Genomic DNA, 20,206 nt, shown 5'->3' on the forward strand with positions numbered 1-20,206 from the left:
CCTCTTTTTAGACAATTGAGAAAAGTATAGCATACACAACAATTTTTTCTACAATCCAAACAAAAACAAATCAGATGATTGGTTACTTGTTCTATATCGACAACGACATGGTTTTTTATCTTATAGGCACACACATCGGTTACATACACAAATAAAACAACAATATGGGCTATTTTAAAAGTAAACAAAGGTTTGTTAAACATGATCAGTAAAAGTTCATACAGATGATGATGAAAAGGACTAACATCCTTCTGGGCGCCCTCAACCATCTCACTCCAGTTTTCATACCCCCCAGTATCTGTTACGGCGGCCATTAACTTTTCCAGGTTTGAAAGTTGGTCATCATCTACGGTTAATTCTGTAGAGAAAAGGCTCGCATTGGCTACTTTTTTGTCAAGCACATGGTGTAATAGAGCTCTCAGGCTATCCACCGAGTGTTGATGGCAGATCCAGTTGCAGAAGCAGTCCAGAACATTCCCCATCTTCCAGGTCCCTCAGTTCAGTCAGAGTCTGAATCGGTGACTTAGAGCTCAAATTCTTTGCAGGTCTCAGCTTTAAATTCTTTATGGAAGAAATACTCTTTTAGCTTCCCGGCGGTTTTTCTACTCGGCTCATTCTGGTCATTGAACAGCTGATCAAGTTTCTCTTTTATAGACGGCTCATTTTTCAACTGCAGCATAATGTCATCTATGATTTTCTGGACTTGCCCGGGGGTGGCCCGCAGGTGGGAGTAAGATAGCGCCTTGATTAGCGCCGGCTTCAGCCACGGTTTGTTCAGTCTTCTGTCAATCACATCGAAATAGTATCGGAAATAATAGGCCTCTGGTTCAAACAGACAGCTGTGCCTCAACTGGCTGGGGTGATTCACTTCACAACCCTGACAGACTGGTTTCAGGGTTCGGTCGATGAGAGCCGACAGAATATACACCAGGGCGCTTTTAACGACTGTGATTACCTCGACCCGCACGCCGGGCATAAAGCCATCATCTTCATCACGCCCCTGGGGCGGTTCACAGCTCATTGGGTCGCTCGGCGGGCTGTGGGTTGTTTCTACAGCCGCTAGAACGCCCCCTTCCTGAGACGAGTCCGCGATAGACAGTGCAGCAAACACTGAACCGTTCAGGATCTCCTGAGCCTGTACACCCCAGAGACCAGCTTCGACGTCCATCGCAAAGCGTCCTGTTTCGTCTTGTGGAATCGGGGGTTGAGGGCCCGGAGGGTGGCCGCAGTCAGAGGTTTTGGGCATGTATACAAAATTGGGTGAATAGAACCAAGGTAGATCCCGGGGTTGGAGAGGATTGTAGAGCCTGTCGACATCCATAGCATTCGGGTAAGACATTCTCTTTAAACATTGATCGTGGGGTGATGTCTCTTCACTACGTCGCGATAACCCGCCCGTTATGCGTTTCATGAGAGAGAGAGAGGGAGAGCGAGAGAGAGCTAAAATAATTAAAAAAAAACTTTCCCCCTAAGCACTTTACTTAGAGGGCTAGAGTAATTTAATGAGTTCTAAAGATTAAGAATGTAAGAAAATAATGTGGTATATCGTAACATTTGTAAGCCAGGATAACGGACTGTTAAGAAATTGAACAATATCTTAAGTTTAAATCTTATGAACTTTTAAGACAGTTAGAAGGCCTTTACTAGAAGGTGTTTAACTAAAAAAAGAATGAATTCACTACAAGATAAATAAAGAGAGAGAGACAGAGAGAGAGAGAGAGAGAGCGAGAGAGAGATAGATAACTATTACTGAAACAATGGAGATATTCTAACTTAATGGGGGGGGTCACAAACACTCACCTGAAACATTCACACTCTGAACATTCACACTCTCGGGCAAGAACAAAGGCCTGCAGAACTAAGCAGTGTGGGTGGAGGGAGGGGGGCTAGGGGCGAGAGAAGGACAGTAGGATAAGGGAGGTCATCGGGGTCATCATGGGGGGTTAGGGCGCTATGGGTGTACACTTCCGTCCGGATATGATGTAGGTATAATAAACAAGTGACGTAACATGCCATAAAATATCTGGAAACGCCTATGGCACCCCCCATTCTACTCACATGCATACGCACACACACACGCAGAGAATTTGTTCCTGGACCCCAACTTCACCCCTTCCCGCACTTTCTGCGGGAAAAGTAAGAGAAGTATCAAATATCACTCTACCTAAAACAGGAACCTTTTATTTCACAAGGGGAAACTGCCCACACTCAGGGAGGATGGGCAACAAATATAAAAGGGTCCTTGCATGTAGTCCTACCAAATTATGCATCTGTACTCTCTCAGAGGTTGAAAAGATGAGCAATATGAGCAGAATAATGACAGACTAGGATGCTCTGGAACACATCCTTGATCAAGATAGTGAAGTAGAGGAGGAAGTGTCTGAAATTGAAGAAGATATTGAGATCAATTCTGATCATGATGATAAATTGTCAGATGATGAGGGTATTTGTCCCACAGCCATCAACTCCAAGAGAGACATTCATATCAAAAAATGGCCAAATAGAATGGTCCTCATCCCCGAACATGCGTCGGGGAACAATATCAGCTGCAAACATAATAAAGGCAGTGCCAGGGCACCCTAAGATGCCAGTAACTCCTGTCACAGATATAAAGTCTGCTTTTGAGCTGCTCATTCCTGATTCATTTCAAAAAATGGTTCTAGAAATTACTAATTTAGAAGGACGAAACCCATTTACATGCTTATTTGGGGCTTCTCATCCTGGCTGGGGTTTATAAGTCCAAAGATGAATCGACAGCCAGCCTGTGGGATGCAGAGACAGGCAGAGCCATATTCTGAGCCACCATGTCTTTGGAGACCTTTCATATTTTCTCAAGGGTCATCGGGTTTGATAAGCGGGAGACAAGAGCTAGCAGAAAGGAGAGAGATAAGCTGGCAGCTATTAGGACAGTGTGGGACAAGTGGGTAGAGCGGCTGCCACTACTCTACAACCAGGTCCTAATTTCACTGTGGATGAAAGGCTGGTGGCATTCACAGGTTGCTGCCCCTTTAGGCAATACATGCCTTCAAAGCCATGTCCAAGTCAAAATAAAATAAGAATAAACAAAAAAAATGTGTTGAATGTCTAGTTTTTGCCAATGTACAGAAAAAACTGTTTGAAAATGTTTTTTTAATGAAAAGCAAGTGACTTATCATAAGTAAACCATGATCTGTAAGGGGTGAAAACTTGATTACACTAAATATTGATTAAATTGATATTAATTGAGCTAAAGATAATGTTTATGCAGAAAAATATTTTTGTATCTACTTTCGGATGGTTAAACATGCACCGGGTCAACTTGAGTTAAAATAATTGTTTGATTTTTGTCAAGAAAGGTTATTAATTAAAGGTTATTAAGTGTGTGAAGAAAAATAACAAATATATGACAACATATCAGACAATATCAGAAATTACAAACCCGTACTCTCTTGGAAAGAGATGTTTCCGTAAAATACAGGAGACAGACTAAAACGCATGACAAAACGGAATGCCCAATGACAGAAGAACGGTCTATATCTCCAAATCCCACACAGGAATCCTAAAATCCTGAATACGCTTTCTTTAAAATAACCTAATATAAAACGTAAAAGTGTAATGATATGGAATGACAGGCCTGGAATGACTAATATATACACTCACCTAAAGGATTATTAGGAACACCATACTAATACTGTGTTTGACCCCCTTTCGCCTTCAGAACTGCCTTCATTCTACGTGGCATTGATTCAACAAGGTGCTGAAATCATTCTTTAGAAATGTTGGCCCATATTGATAGGATAGCATCTTGCAGTTGATGGAGATTTGTGGGATGCACATCCAGGGCACGAAGCTCCCGTTCCACCACATCCCAAAGATGCTCTATTGGGTTGAGATCTGGTGACTGTGGGGGCCAGTTTAGTACAGTGAACTCATTGTCATGTTCAAGAAACCAATTTGAAATGATTCGACCTTTGTGACATGGTGCATTATCCTGCTGGAATTAGCCATCAGAGGATGGGTACATGGTGGTCATAAAGGGATGGACATGGTCAGAAACAATGCTCAGCTAGGCCGTGGCATTTAAACGATGCCCAATTGGCACTAAGGGGCCTAAAGTGTGCCAAGAAAACATCCCCCACACCATTACACCACCACCACCAGCCTGCACAGTGGTAACAAGGCATGATGGATCCATGTTCTCATTCTGTTTACGCCAAATTCTGACTCTACCATCCGAATATCTCAACAGAAATCGAGACTCATCAGACCAGGCAACATTTTTCCAGTCTTCAACTGTCCAATTTTGGTGAGCTTGTGCAAATTGTAGCCTCTTTTTCCTATTTGTAATGGAGATGAGTGGTACCCGGTGGGGTCTTCTGCTGTTGTAGCCCATCCGCCTCAAGGTTGTACGTGTTGTGGCTTCACAAATTCTTTGCTGCATACCTTGGTTGTAACGAGTGGTTATTTCAGTCAAAGTTGCTCTTCTATCAGCTTGAATCAGTCGGCCCATTCTCCTCTGACCTCTAGCATCAACAAGGCATTTTCGCCCACAGGACTGCCGCATACTGGATGTTTTTCCCTTTTCACACCATTCTTTGTAAAGCCTAGAAATGGCTGTGCGTGAAAATCCCAGTAACTGAGCAGATTGTGAAATACTCAGACCGGCCCATCTGGCACCAACAACCATGCCACGCTCAAAATTGCTTAAATCACCTTTCTTTCCCATTCAGACATTCAGTTTGGAGTTCAGGAGATTGTCTTGACCAGGACCACACCCCTAAATGCATTGAAGCAACTGCCATGTGATTGGTTGGTTAGATAATTGCATTAATGAGAAATTTAACAGGTGTGCCTAATAATCCTTTAGGTGAGTGTATATATATATATATATATATATACACACACACACACAATCCATGCAACTTCACAAAAAAGCACATTTGGCAATTAAATGAAAATCCCTCCCTACATGTAAAACATATGATTGATGGCTTCATACACGTGTATTTTTTACAACTGTATCAAATGAGCGTTCAAATGTACAATACAACATTGTTGTATTTCAAGCCTTACCCTTACATTGTTTTATACAGTTGGGCACGTTTAGTTCTTACCTTTGTGGGGCAAAATTGAGCCTTTGTGGAGGTCTAATTCTAGACCTTGTGAAATAAGATGACGGACCCTCAGATCAACCATGTCCAGTGTCTTCACTGGCATTAGGTGCAGCACTGTTGTTGCTGGACATGGTATTAGTTCTGTGGAAAATTCTTCCGACTTCGTTTTCCACACCCTCGTGCATCGAAGGAATAAGAGGCAAGCTCGCGCTGTTGCTCGGATGTCTTTGGCCTTTCCAATATTGCACCTTGTAAATGCGTACCTCCACTGTTTTCAATTGCATTTACAAGCGTGGTTAACAGTTGTCTGTCTCCAATTAGACTATCTATAAGTTTATTTACCGACTCCATTTAACCTCGTAAAAAATATTGTACTTCGTTTGAGAACGCACTCTCATCTTACTAACTGGCAACACCCACTGCGCAAGTCTGCACCACGTGACTTTGGTATATATTTTTTTGCACAGTGATATTTTTTCTGGTATATGATATATCCACTTTGGTATATATATTTTTTTCTGCTATATGATATATCCATTTTGGTATATGATATATCCATTCTGGTATATGAATTATTTTTTCTGGTATATGATATATCCACCTTGGTATATGATATATCCATTTTGGTATATGATTTATTTTTTCTGTTAATTTTGAATTGAATGGCCACTCATACATAGTTTGTGTTTATGGTGCCATTGTGAAGTGGCTGATGGAAATAACTTTTCATTAGCTGACAAATTATACTTTTTTGATGGACTGATTTGATTTAGTGACGTGTATTTGCAGTTTTGCAAAGGATTTGTGTCATTTTGGCCAAACATGTTTAAGTTTGGGGCGCATGTTAATTCTTTTGAAAAAGTAAATTCTGTTTGGAGAAATGTACTCAAGCAATCATGAAAAACTGTAACCTATCAGACATGATGGCACCATGTTGACATCCAATCACATACAAATAATTAGCCTATGTAATCCTTTTATAAATACAATTAGCATATGCATGAGTTTATTTACTATTGTAGTTGTGTGTTGTTAGTGACTTTCAGGTGATCTGTGGCTTGAAACTCCAGGGCTGTGTCCCACATCTCACACTTACTCCCTTGTTCCCTTCCCTTGCAGGGTGGAAGTACTATGGTTGCCATCTTAAGGGGTATCCCAATCCCTTAGGGAACAAGTAAAGGAGCCTAATCAAGCTTTTCAGCTCTTCAATGCTCCCTTCGATGGAGTGTAAAAAACCGTACACTTATGGGAAAGTGTTTTAGTGCTGAAGTCCCAGAACTCTGTGCATTTAAGTTGGAGCAAAGTAAATTGGGAAAATATGGCAATGGTGAGTGCATATAATGTCATGTAAATATAGCTAGCTAGACAGTTAGATATTGTACAATTATTTAGGAAATTATAATACATAGATAATAAAATGATTCTGTAAATCATGAGTTAAATATATGATTATAAAATACAAAAAAACGTGAAAAACGTTTCAGCACCTATTAATTAATTAATTACTAGGAGGTGATATTATTATTATTATTATTATTATTATTATTATTATACAACCACTTGAAACCACTTTGAAATCCTTGAAAAAGTTATTTGGAAGAGGAACAGTACAAATGCTATAGCAGTCTCCATTCTTTAAAACTACAATCTGACAAGATAAGATTGCATAGGTACTTTCTCATTCAAAGGCAAAGGTACTGAATTATGATGCTGAAGTGTGTCCCATTGAACGTGTTTAGCTTCATCCTGCACCTACACCCTCCTCACTTAAGTACACACTCTCACACGTCAGCATAACATCACGTGAAGTGTACACTTGTCAAAGGGTGTAGGGAGCAAGTGTGCGATTTGGGACACAGCCCAGATTGCTGTTCAAGAGGTTATCAGCCTTTACTGCTGTTCAGTATAACCCCAGGCAGCTGATATTATCAAACTCCTGTATATACAAGCCCCTCAACCAAACTCCTGTGTTTTGAAGCCCCACTGATCATACCAACCGTTTACTGATTGTGCCGACTGAACCAAACAAGAAAATCAGTATATATGTGCCCAACTAAAACTAGCAAGTATCCCCCTAATATAAAGAAAGTAGTAAATATGAGCTAATGATTGCATTATAAACAAAAGGAAATTAAAAACATAATATAAAGAATAAAGAAAAAAATACAAATTCCCATTACACTTTATTGGGCATGCATTAAACTCTTGTGCTAGAATAGGGAACAGACAGACACAGACAGGTGCAGCTAACACACACACAAAAACCCTCCAGACACACTAGAAAAGGCCCAGCATGTAGCATGCAGCATGTACAGAAGTATTTACAAGTTGCCACAGAGAGACACAGGAAAGTACAGGTGAGAGGCAGCCATCTTGTTGTTTAACTAGTTTCAGACCAGTCTTAGCATTGCTCATTTTGTTTTAAGTTTGCCTAAATTGAAGTTAGCATTGTTTGTAGTTTGCCTAAATTGAAGTCAGTTCAGTTCAGCTGCTGAGTTGGTGAATGTAAACAGGTTTTAAAAGGGAGAGTTTGTCTAGGACTAGCAGGAATTCTGTGGCAAGAGGAGCCAGGTGTGGCCAGTTAGGTGTGAATTGGGGGTAGGTAGACAAAAGCTACTTAAAGCAGCTGTTGAGACCAAGAGGTAAACAGAAGTATTTACAAGTTGCCACAGAGAGACACAGGAAAGTACAGGTGAGAGGCAGCCATCTTGTTACAGCTACTTAAAGCAGCTGTTTCTCGGTCACAAAAGTTAAGCAGTTGACTTAAAAAACAAACAAACAAAAAATGAACATTTAGAAGCATGTGGCCACTACAGTGTCAGGTTTGCAGAATGAATGCCTTCCTGGATTAACTCATCCAAGAAGGTTTAATTTGTGAACGTTGTCGACAGGTTGAAATCCTAGAGATCAAGGTTTGTGATCTTGAGGCATTACGGATATAGAAGAATTGGTCAATCATCCCATGAGAGAGATGGTGTGCACGCCAAAACCTAGGAGAGTTGAGACCTCAGAGCAGGACAGCTTAGAGAACTGCTGGGTTACAGTAGGTCGTAACCGCAGAGTAGGGGATGGACAACCCCTAGAGACACCCCGAGAGCTAGAATTGCCCAACAGGTTCCAACTGCTGGACACTGAGTTGGACAATGACAGCTCAGAGGGTGATGGGGGTGCAGTTGAGCACCAGAACACCATGGTGCCCACTCCCCCCCAGAAGAGGGAGGTAGTTATAGTAGGAGTGATAGGTGATATAGTAGGAGGTGTAGATCACACAGTATGTTCTAGTGATAAGGAGACCTGCATGGTATCTTGCCTGCCTGGTGCTCAGGTTGCAGATCTCCCTAAACTAGTAGACGGGCTACTGGCCAAAGCCAGGAGGAATCCACTGGTCATGGTCCACATTGGAACCAATGACATAGGAAAAGGTAGGACAGAGGTTCTGCAAGAAAAAAAACTAAAGAGCAGAACCTCCACGGTAGTTTTCTCTGAAATACTTCCGGTACCATGTGCCAGGCCAGGGAGACAGGCAGAGATTAGAAAGTTTAACACGTGGTTGAAATCTTGGTGTAGGGAAGAGGGGTTTAGGTTTATGGAGCATTGGACTTTCTTCTGGGATAGATGGGACCTGTACAAACCGGACAGTCTACATCTAAACAGAAGGGGGGCTAATGCATTGGGAGAGCGTATGGGCAGAGACATTGAGAATCATTTAAACTAGGGACCAGGGGGGCAGGGAGCTCTGACAATGGGAGATTTCATCTAAGGAAAGAAAACAAAGGGAACCTGCTAATAGGAAAGTCCTGAAATGTTTGTACCTCAATGCCAGGAGTATAAGGAACAAGATTTTGGACTTAGAAGCCACAGTGCTGGCATGTGACTATGATGTTGTAGGAGTGACGGAAACATGGCTTACAGAAAATGATGGGGATGAATACAAGTTAGAAGGATACACACAGTTTAGGAGAGACAGGCAAAATCAAAAAGGAGGTGGGGTAGCATTATATGTGAAAAATGACATTGAGGCAGAAGAACTCATATTAAATCCCAGTAATGGAACAGAATCTTTGTGGGTGAAACTTTTGGAAAAGAGATGTGGAGGATTAGTGGTAGGTGTGTTACAGACCACCCAACTCAGATATTCAGCAAGATGTTGCATTGTACAGTGTAATCAGGACTGCATGTAGCAAGGATGTGGCTGTTATAATGGGGGATTTCAATTTCCCAAACATAGACTGGGAAAAGTCTATGACCAAATGACCAAGATAGAGTCAGAGGGACACTAGTTAGAGAACCAATGGCAAATTGTGATCACAACATGGTTAGCTTTGAGGCATTATTTCAAAAAACAAGGCCCAAGTCTAAAACAATGGTCTACAATTTCAGAAAAGCAAACCTTGAAGGTATGAGGCGGCACTTAGAAGAGGTAGACTGGAGCACACTGGATACAGATTCAGTTGAAAATGGATGGTTATATTTTAAGAATATATTACTTGAGGCTCAGGAGAAATTTGTACCAAAACTTAGCAAATTGAGGACCAAAAAACAGTGGCCAAAATGGTTTAATAGAGGTATGCAAAAAAATATCAAGAGGAAGAAAATTTTGTATTGCGCATACAAAAGGGACGGAGACGAAACAAAATACATGTTTAAGCTGAATGAATATGGAATGAATAATGAATTAGGATCAGGAAAGCAAAGAGGGAAATAGAAAGAAACATAGCTCTTGGAGCTAAAACTAATGCAAAGAGCTTTTTTCAATACTACAACAGCAAGAGGACATAAGAGAGGAAGTGAAACAGATAAAGGGCAAAAATTGAAGTATCTTGGAAAACGAACAAGATGTAGCAAATGTTCTAAATGAGTATTTCACACAGGAAATTACAGACCAATCAGTCTCACCTGCATCACTTGTAAAATGTTGGAAAAAATTATTAGACCGAAAATAGAGGAGCATCTTAATGAAAACCATATTCTTGGAGATAGTCAACATGGGTTTAGATGAGGCAGATCATATCTTACCAATTTATTATAATTTTTTGAACATGCAACTGCAGCTGTAGATCACGTGAAAGCATATGATATGATATACTTAGATTTTGAGAAAGCTTTTGATAAGGTTCCACACCAAAGACTGATCCTCAAATTGGAAGCTGTAGGCATTCAGGGTAATGTAAGAAGAACTGGTTGATGTATAGGAAACAGAGGGTGTTGATTAGAGGAGTCGCTTCTAACTGGAGTGAGGTTGTTAGTGGAGTTCCACAGTGATCAGTACTAGGGCCTTTGCTTTTTCTAATCTATATTAATGATCTGGACTCTGGGATAGTTAGCAAACTTGTCAAATTTGCTGATGATACTAAAATAGGTGGCTCAGCAGATACAATCTCGGCAGCACAGGCTATTCAAAGGGACTTAGATAACATTCAGTTGTGGGCCAACACCTGGCAGATTAAATTCAATGTGAAAAAGTGCAAGGTAATACATGCAGGTAACAAAAATGTCCACTATAATTACACTATGGGAGGAACAGAACTAGATGAAGTAATGCATGAGAAAGACCTAGGAGTCTATGTGGACTCCTCACTTTCTCCATCCAAACAGTGTGGGGAAGCAATAAAAAAAGGCAAACAGAATGTTAGGGTATATTGTCAAAAGTGTAGAATTTAAAACAAGGGAAGTAATGTTAAGACACAATGTACAATGCACAAGTTAGACCTCATCTGGAATAATGTGTACAGTTCTGGGCTCCACACTTCAAGAAGGATATTGCTGCTCTAGAGGCAGTTCAGAGGAGAGCAACCAGACTTATTGCAGGTCTGAAGGGAATGTCCTACTCAGAGAGACTGAGGGAACTGAACCTTTTCACCCTGGAACTATGTGGGGACTTGATCCAAGTCTTAAAAATCATGAAGGGCATCGACCACATCAAACCAGAGGAGCTTTTCCAGACCAGCAGGAACACACGCATCCAGGGACACAAATGGAAATTGGGCTACAAGGCATTCAAAACAAAAAACAGGAGATGCTTCTTTACACAGAGAGTAGTACAATCTGGAACAAACTCCCCAGCGATGTCGTAGATGCTGACAATTTGGGAACATTTAAAAATAGACTGGATAGGATCCTTGGATCACTTCGTTATTAATGGACACCAAACGAGCACGATGGGTTGAATGGCCTTATTTGTAAACTTTCTTATGTTCTTATTGCTCCCCTAATAAACACAGTACAGTCTGTCCAATAAGTAGAAGAGAAAACGTGTATTCAAAATGATTTTATTTTAAAAGACAGCAAATCCAAAAGGAATCTTTGTTTCTTTGTGACATAAGTTAAATGTAATAACTGCTAAGCAAGCAATAATAATAACAATAATAACATAACAATACTAGCCCCATAATACAGTTTTAGCCTGTGAGTACTTAAATTGTGGGGGAGAGTGTGCATTTGTGTGTGTGTGCGCATGTGAGTAACTCTTTCGGTGTGTGTGTTTGACTAAGTGTGTGTGTGTCTGTATTGGTGAGTAGTCCCTTCTCAACAGAAAGACACTGATTTCCAACTGCAAAATAAAGTTTAAAGAAAGATACAAAATTACATTGAACAAATATAAGCCTATTTATGACTATTTCTGATGTCAAAATCAACACCAATGAGGAAAACTGACCCCCACAAAGATGGCCGACCCGGTGTGGGAGAGACGAAAGTGCTGACATATGAAAACAGTGCAGTGTCTCCCTTCAGCTGAGTTTGTGTTTAAGGGGATCAGAGCTTCAACATAGTGAGTCAATATAGTACAATGCAACACAATACAATAAACTATAGACTACAGTAAAGTGCAGTACAATATTATATAATACACTATAGTACAGTGCAGTGCAGTGCAGTACTATACAATACTGCACTCTACACTACACTAGTACTGTACAACTCATTACAGTACAGTCCCATACAATGTAACACTATATTATAATGCAGTACACTAGTGCAGTACAGTACCATACAATATATTACCACACTATAGAATATAGTGCAGTCCAATATACTAGTGATGGCAAGAGCTGCTGTGTTTAATAGTGGAGCTGTGAGTCTGGCCTCGGAGAGCAGTGTCAGTGGAGTCCAGTCTGTACTGAACACTATGGGTCAGTACATGAGGGAGGGAAGGAGAAAGAGGGTGAGAGAAAAAGAGAGAGGGAGGGAGGGAAGAAGAGAGGCAGAGAGAGTGAGAGACAAGGAAAGACAGCATGAGACGGATAGAGAGAGAGGCAAGACCTTAACATTTATTTTGTACAACTTGAAATTCTCTCTTAAGACCATGTACCTGAACGCTAATGACATATGCTTCTGTAACACACACACAGTACCTATGAGAGCCCAAGGCCACCTATATACACAGACCTCAGAGAAAAATATACAATAGTGCAACATTATCTGTACAATCATCCTTATTGCAGCGACCACAGCACCCCTCCTCCGCCAAACACACAGAGATGTACAGAGACTGATACACAGCTTCTCACTGAATATCCTTTCATTACTGACACACAGACAAAGAAACAGAAAGAACGACAAAGACAGAGACACACAGACACAGAACCAAAGGCAGACAGAGGGAGACGCACAAAGATGCAGACTTACATGGCAATGGAGACAGACATTTAGAGAAACAGACTCAGACATACAGACACACTTTTTCTGCCTAGACTAACACTATCCTACAAAAATACCCTTTCAGTAACGAAACACAAACACACACTCCCTGCTTACAGTAACAAACACTCTTTTATTTGTGCATATAACTGTTATTATTTTTAGATTGGTTCTTTTAAAAACGGGTCAAATGGCAAAAAACTAATGGCCCACGAGTCGGACCTGGCCCCCCAGTCTGCCACGTGTAGTAATTTGTACAACTATATACAGCTTTGGAAAAAATTAAATTAATTTTTTCCAGATCTGTATATATTATATCAAAATGTTAAGCTTATACCTATATTCAACATGAAACTGAAACAGTGGATTTGGCATCCCCCAAACACAAAAAACAAAATCAGCTTTTTGGAGTCTCTGTGAACTTGATGCACTAAGCATAATTCTACCCAATTGCAATGCTATCTGATCTTGTCCCATAATGGGGGGGGTCTTTTGTTGAAATTGTACCAAACAAATTATAAACAAACGAGAGAGGAAAAAAATAGGCCAGAATCCATGCATTCGGATTTCTATCAAATTTGCGCAAGCTAGCAGGCTACTTGTAGCCACATACACAACTACGGATTCTTGTTTTTTCAATTTTTATTTTATATTTTGAAGTGAGTTACAAGTATAAGAATTATACTATTAAAAATATAAGAAAAGGAAGGTCAATAAGGAGTGTAGAGTTATCCAAGAAAAAATCTGAAATTAATATTTCTCTGTGGAGGTTCATGGAAAGACAACATGCTGGACCTGCACAGCAAACCACTGTCCCCAAAGAGTACAACATCCAGAGCAGGGCTTAATTGTTGCCCGAGCTCACCTCGCCTCAATTTGAGACTGTCCGCGCTCCGGGACCTCAATGCACAGCTTTGGCACCTCCTTGTGACATAAAGAAATGGAACATGCGCATTTACAATTTAAAAATAATTTAAAACACAAGTCACTGATCTATCTCGTAGACTCTAAAAAATAAAACGTTACGCCAACGCGGAAAGTTAATCACTGTACTGATTTACAGAGGGGTTAAGTCACTTGTAACAAGCTTATATATCTGATGAGCCCTGTAACACTCCCCCCCCCTTCAGTGATGTCTCAAAAATGCATTGAAAGTGCGTTACATTGATGTTAAACTTTATGCGCATGTTGTCACACAAACGCTTTGGTACCTCTGCTCCCCCTTGTACATCTGCTCTGTCCCATTCACATCACGCTCCGGCACCTCGTGATTTACAAATTAAGCACTGGTCCAGGGCATTATGACTCCAATCTTGCCAACAAATACAACAAATACTCCGGGGAGATGCGTATGACTGAAAAGCATTGAAAAAGCAGCAGTCCCTCCTCAAAAAGGTCCATCTAGTGAGACGACAGTCACAGCTGGCTATATCGATGCACATGGACTTGCTTGTCATCAAAACCTTTTCGGATGGGACATGTCCAGAAAAGCGACAGGCCTTTGCTAATATTAACCTCAGTCAGCCTCAGTGATATATATCGGAGAATCTAATATTAGCCACAACTTTCTGAGAATAATACTGCACACTTTCCAACATTAAAATCATGGTAAGCAGAAGCGGAAGAGTGCCGTGATGCAATGGGAATCCAACTTTTGGAAGGAATTCCAAGAAAGGTTTTCAGACTTAAAAGCCTTGAGAAAGATTTTGCGATATTTCATAATCCATTTTCTATCAGTGTGCCTGAGATCTCAGAAGGGCTTCAGATGGAAGTAATCAACTTGCAGTGTGAGACTCCTTTGTAGGAGAAATTCTCCAGTGCTGATGTGGAAGCATTCAATCAGTATGTAGGATCAAATTACCCCAAGCTGAAGTGTTTTGCAGTAAAAATATTGTCCATATTTGGCACAACGTACGTGTGAGAACAGCTGTTCTCCGTCACAAACATGAATAAATCAAGAATGCGTTCACAACTTAACGACGCACACTTGAACTCTCTACTAAAGGTAACAACAGCCCAGTGACTTGTTCCAAAATTCGAGGCAGTAGACCAAACAGAGGGGTGTCCGGCGTCAGGAAGCAAGCAGCCACAGCACTGAGTGAGTAGCTATACATATCACTTTAATCATTCATGCATTTTGATATTATGTGTTTTGTTCACAAAAATTTTGCCACAATTTTTAAACAGCCAATGGCCCGTAGGAGGTGCATTTGTATCCAAACCGGCCCGCTAATTGAATTCGACTCTCCTATTTTAAAGCAAATCCACATCATGTCCTATATCAGTGCAATGTGTCTGACACAAATACCCTCCCCACCCTTCCTCATCCCTCCCTTCTTCTCGCCCCTCTCCCTATCTCCCTCCCCCCTTGTTCTTCAACCATTCCTTCTACTCCCCCCCCACCCTCCATCCTTGTTATTCATCCTGATCTTCTTTTTGCCACGTCCCTCCCCGTCAGTGCCCTGGCTGGTGCTCAGAGGTGGGGCCCCTCGCCATGAACCCGGAAGCGATAGACGCAGGTGTACTCTGGGTGGCCCCAGTTACTGAGCACCCTGAGCTCCACCAGGGGGTACACCTCCTGCAGTGAGTCCTGCAGAGAGAGAGGGGGAGGGGGAGAGGATTTAACCTTTGAAACAATGGAATACAGTGTGCACCTCTGTCTGGATCCCCAGTCTCTTGTGCATCTCTCTCAGTCTCTCTCTTGGATTCTCTCTCTGTCTCTCAGTGCATCTCTGACCATTTCTCTCTTTCTCTGTCTCTCTTTCTCTGTCTCTCTCTGGGTGTGTGTCCATGTCTCTCTCTTTCTGTGCATCTGTCTCTCTCTCACTGTCTTTGTCTCTCACTCTCTGTCTGTGTGTGTCTGTCTCTCTCTCTCTGTCTTTGTCAGTCTCACTCTCTCTCCCTCTCTGTGTGTCTATGTCTCACTTTGTGTGTGTCTCACCGGCAGAGTGAAGGTCTGTATGGGCTCTCCATCCTGGTCGTAAGTGAATTGCCCCAGCAGGGTCCCCTCCTCCTGCTTCTCACTGGTCATTCCCTGAGGGAGGGGGAGGGAGAGAGAGAGAGAGAGAGACAGCAAAGCCAGACAGCATCAGTGTTACAGCACAGCCAAGTCAGACAGGGTCAAGGTTACAGCACAGTGTGTATCAGTCAGTGTGTGAGTGTGTCAGTATCTCAGTGTGTCAGCATGTTAGTGTTTCAGTGTCTTGGTGTGCTGGTGTATCTTACTTAGACAGCAAAGTAGCAGGAGGTGCTGTTGATGCAAGTGTGTCAGTGTCTTGGTGCGTCAGTGCCTCAGTGTGTTGTGGTGCTAGAGTCTCTTACATATACGGCGAAGTGGCGGGGGGCGCTGTCAATGCGGCCAGAGGGGGACAGGGTGCGGGGGATGTGCTCCAGAGTCACAGCGCGGGGCCGCACTGGGCTGGATAGCTGCACCACCACAAAACCATGGGAACCACGGAAAGCCCAACAACTACCAGGGTGGACATCCGGCTATACAGACAGAGGGGGAGAGAGAGCAATATACAGTAAGTCTATCCACGTCTGTCCACCATCAGTCCCAGAAACACACTAACAGTCTCACTCTCGCACTGTCCAAAACAGTGTCCCTCGCTCAGTGTCCCCCTCCTCCTCACCTGGATCACCGCCCGGGGGCTCTGGGAGTGGTACCACATGGGGATGCCAAACAGAGTGAGCAGGGCCGTCTTGGTCTCATAAGTCTCAGAGCAGCGTGTGTTGATCACACTGGCACCTGGGGCAGGGGACGCAAACACAGAGGGATGGACACAGAGACAGAGAGGGGCAGGGGGGCAAAGGTGGGACACAGAGACACACAGACCTGTTAGTGCTGACGACACTAGTGGAATAAGCACACAGTCTAAATAAACCGTCAGTCTGCTGGTGTATCGGTGTGCCAGTGCGTTACCTGAAGACTCCAGTGCGTAGTCCGCCAGCCCAATCCCATCAGCCCTGTACAAAGCCAGCGCCCTCTGCACCACTCTGTGTACCTCCTGCAGAGAGAGAGACAGTGAGAGGGAGGCAGAAAGTGAGGAAGGGAGAAAGGGGAAGAAAAGAGAACAGTGGACACTGTGTAGAGAGTGTCTCCAACCCTGGTCCTGGAGAGCCCCAATCCACTTAATCTCCCAAAATTACCAATTTCTAAATACTGGGAACACATGTGAGTTAATAATCAATTAAGCAACTCAACCAAGGAAATTCTTCCATCAGGAGGCTGTAGGTATTCAGATGATTGCTCCAGTGGTTTCTAAAGGACTGAATTCACCACCTGCTTCATTGATCAGAATGAAATACTTCCAGGTGTTTATAAATTGGTGAAACAAGGGTGACCTCTAAAACCTGCTGGATAGAAGATCTCCAGGACCAGGGTTGGAGCCCACTGATAGACCATATACAGTGTATAGAGCAGGGATCGTGACACTTGGTTCGTGACCCCATTTGGGGTCGTAGCATGGACTCACAAAGTCAGGGTGTATTTTGTTTCATAGTTATTTTAGTAAATATACACTACCGGTCAAAATTTTTAGAACGCCTCAATTTTTCCAGTTTTTATTGAAATTTTAACGGTTTAATATCTCAGTGTACTCTGACATTAAAGCATATGACAAATAAACAATTGGAGATAAAGAAATCATGGAATTGTTTTGTTTAACAAAATGTAACCCCTTAAAATAACAAACCCCTGTTACCCTTACAATCACCAAATCCATGTGCTTCTCTTTAATCCCATGTGTACTCTTCACTGTTGTGTTTGCCAAGTGTTTGGTATCCCATGAAAGCTGAGACTCTCAGCTTCCTAACGATGTGAAGCACTCTTTGATGTAACAAAAATGTTATACCCCCCGAATTTACGCCACCCTTCCGCATTCTGAAATGGGGGGGCGGGGGGATACTTGGTCTGAGTAGGAATACAAAATCTCAGAAAACATTGACAATTATGACAAATTCTGCAAGCAGACAGTCTACTGATCAAAACAAGACCATCCACGATAGCTCAAAATGTCAAGATGGAAAACTCTGTTTACAGTGTACTAATACACAACGATTTTACATAACTGGATCTGAACTTCTCTCTGTTTGATAGAACATCAAATATATACTGGATTAATCATTAGGTTGTTCTGAACAAAACAACCCTATTTGGAAATAGATCCGATCGGAACTGAGTGATCTGTGAATGTCTGAATGAGACCGCCCCCCGTCTGGAATCCACTGACCTGCAAGGTGACCCCTCCAATGCCGGCTCCCTGCAGAGTCTCTCCCACACTGGCCCATGCCCCGCCCCCAGCCCGGGACAGTCGTTCTTCCACCTGCCGCTCCAGCCCCCTCAGCGCCTCCTGCATCTCGGGCCGCAGCACCACTGGCACAGCGCCCTTTGGGGGGCTGGAGAGGTACTGCGCCAGCCACTCAGCCAGCTCGGAGCGCACCTGAGAGAGAGAAGGGGGGGCGGGAGGCAAGTGAGAGTTCAGTGTGTTGCTGTGTGTATGCACTGTTCAGTGTGTCCAGTGACTACAACGTGTCCAGTGTGTTCAGTGTATGTTCTCTGTGTGTCCGGTATGTCCAGTGTATACCTGCGAGTGTGAGGTGTCCAGTGTGTGGAGTTGCTCTCTCAGGGAGTGGTGGTCTGTGTTCAGGGTGTTGAAGTCACTGTGGAGGATCCTAAGCTGCTGCTCCAGGCCGGTCAGCCGCTCCAGTGTGTTGCTGTCATCCATCGTCTGCAGGCTAGGGGGGGACCAGAGAGCAGCTTTGACACCACAGTACAGTTCAGCACGATATCAGTACAGTACAGCACAGCACTACAGAATATCATTAAAGTACAGCACACTACAGAACAGCACAGCACTACAGTTCAGGAACACCTTGCTTTGCACTTCGTCAACATGAAAATTAATAAGGAAATTAGTTACATACTAATATAAATGTGCTGTTAATCAGAAAATTATTTTGATCAATTAAGAACATAAGAAAGTTTACAAGCAAGAGGAGGCAATTTGACCCATCGTGCTCGTTTGGTGTCCATTAATAATTCAGTGATCCAAGGATCCTATCCAGTCTGTTTTTAAATGTTCCCAAATTTTCAGCTTCAACCACATCGCTGGGGAGTTTGTTCCAGATTGTGACTATTCTCTGTGTGAAGAAGTGTCTCCTGTTTTCTGTCTTGAATGCCTTGAAGCTCAATTTCCATTTGTGTCCCTGGGTGTGTGCATCTCTGCTGGTCTGGAAAAGCTCCTCTGGTTTGATGTGGTCGATGCCCTTCATGATTTTGAAGAATTGGATCAAGTCCCCACGTAGTCTCCTCTGTTCCAGGGTTAAAAGGTTCAGTTCCCTCAGTCTCTCCGAGTAGGACATTCCCTTCAGACCTGGAATAAGTCTGGTTGCTCTCCTCTGAACTGCCCCTAGAGCAGCGATATCTTTCTTGAAGTGTGGAGCCCAGAACTGTACACAGTATTCCAGATGACGTCTAACTTGTGCATTGTACAGTCTTAACATTACTTCCCTTGTTCTAAATTCTGCACTTTTTACAATATACCCTAACATTCCGTTTGCCTTTTTTATTGCTTCCCCACATTGCTTGGATGGATAAAGTGAGGAGTCCATGTAGACTCCTAGGTCTTTCTCATGTGTTACTTCATCTAGTTCTGTTCCTCCCATAGTGTAATTATAGTGGGCATTTTTGTTAACTACATGTAATACCTTGCACTTGTCCACATTGAATTTCATCTGCCAGGTGCAAAACTAAGAATAAAACTAATTATAACAAACGTATCATATTTATTGGAATGCTCATTTTAATCTGCCAAAGTTTCTGGTTCCAGACTGATGCTCTTTCACTTAGATTCAGATTTTTCCTCAGAAATTTCACTTCCGGGCCAAACTTTTTAATCTATCTATTTAAAAAAAATGTTTTAACTAAAGTATTGCAGTTAAATGCATGCGCTTTGTTTGATTTTTGACTCACTTTGTGGATTGAAATAATGTTGTTTATAATTACTGAATTGAACATTGTTTAAACAGCTATGCCATCTATCTATACAAGGCGAGTGTTGTGTTTCAGTTTTGCCAAGATTTGATATTTTAATATATTTTTTAATTATAATTTTATGAATGTATACATCTGTGCATAGAGGGGTTGTATACCTGTACAATACACTTCTGCAGTACAGCACAACACAGTAAACCACAGCACAGCACTAACACTCAGCACTTACCCTGTCACAGTGGATTTCAACTCAGACACTTCAGCCAGAAGTCTCTGAGGAATGAAACACAGCATTAACATAGATAGGACAACAGGGCAGTGGACGATAGTATAGTATAGGGGCCCAGATGTGAGCCAGTGCTGTGTGGACTATAGTATAGATTTGTTATGTTTGTACCTTAGAAGCCAGCTGTAGTTTGTCTTGAGTTTCTTGCCACTTAGTCTCTCCATCCTGTTTTAGCTGCGTGATCTGCCTCTGTTA

The 20,206-nt window shown here is 42.3% G+C and overlaps 1 protein-coding gene across 1 annotated transcript in view; it reads right to left on the reverse strand.

The window, feature by feature from the left end:
* Positions 1-11,346: 11,346 nt before the first annotated feature.
* Positions 11,347-20,206, reverse strand: part of sun2 (Sad1 and UNC84 domain containing 2) — a 42,277-nt gene continuing 33,417 nt past the window's right edge. The window contains exons 10-18 of the mRNA XM_066707113.1: positions 20,123-20,200; positions 19,955-19,998; positions 18,317-18,467; positions 17,963-18,172; positions 16,654-16,738; positions 16,364-16,479; positions 16,053-16,220; positions 15,673-15,765; positions 11,347-15,321 (exon numbers count right to left, since the gene is read on the reverse strand). Coding sequence (XP_066563210.1) covers positions 15,205-15,321; positions 15,673-15,765; positions 16,053-16,220; positions 16,364-16,479; positions 16,654-16,738; positions 17,963-18,172; positions 18,317-18,467; positions 19,955-19,998; positions 20,123-20,200 — 1,062 coding nt within the window. The 3' untranslated portion in view covers positions 11,347-15,204. The remainder of the gene's footprint in view (positions 15,322-15,672; positions 15,766-16,052; positions 16,221-16,363; positions 16,480-16,653; positions 16,739-17,962; positions 18,173-18,316; positions 18,468-19,954; positions 19,999-20,122; positions 20,201-20,206) is intronic.

The sequence above is a fragment of the Amia ocellicauda genome, chromosome 6 (genome assembly GCF_036373705.1).
Source record: "Amia ocellicauda isolate fAmiCal2 chromosome 6, fAmiCal2.hap1, whole genome shotgun sequence".
Lineage (NCBI taxonomy): Eukaryota > Metazoa > Chordata > Actinopteri > Amiiformes > Amiidae > Amia > Amia ocellicauda.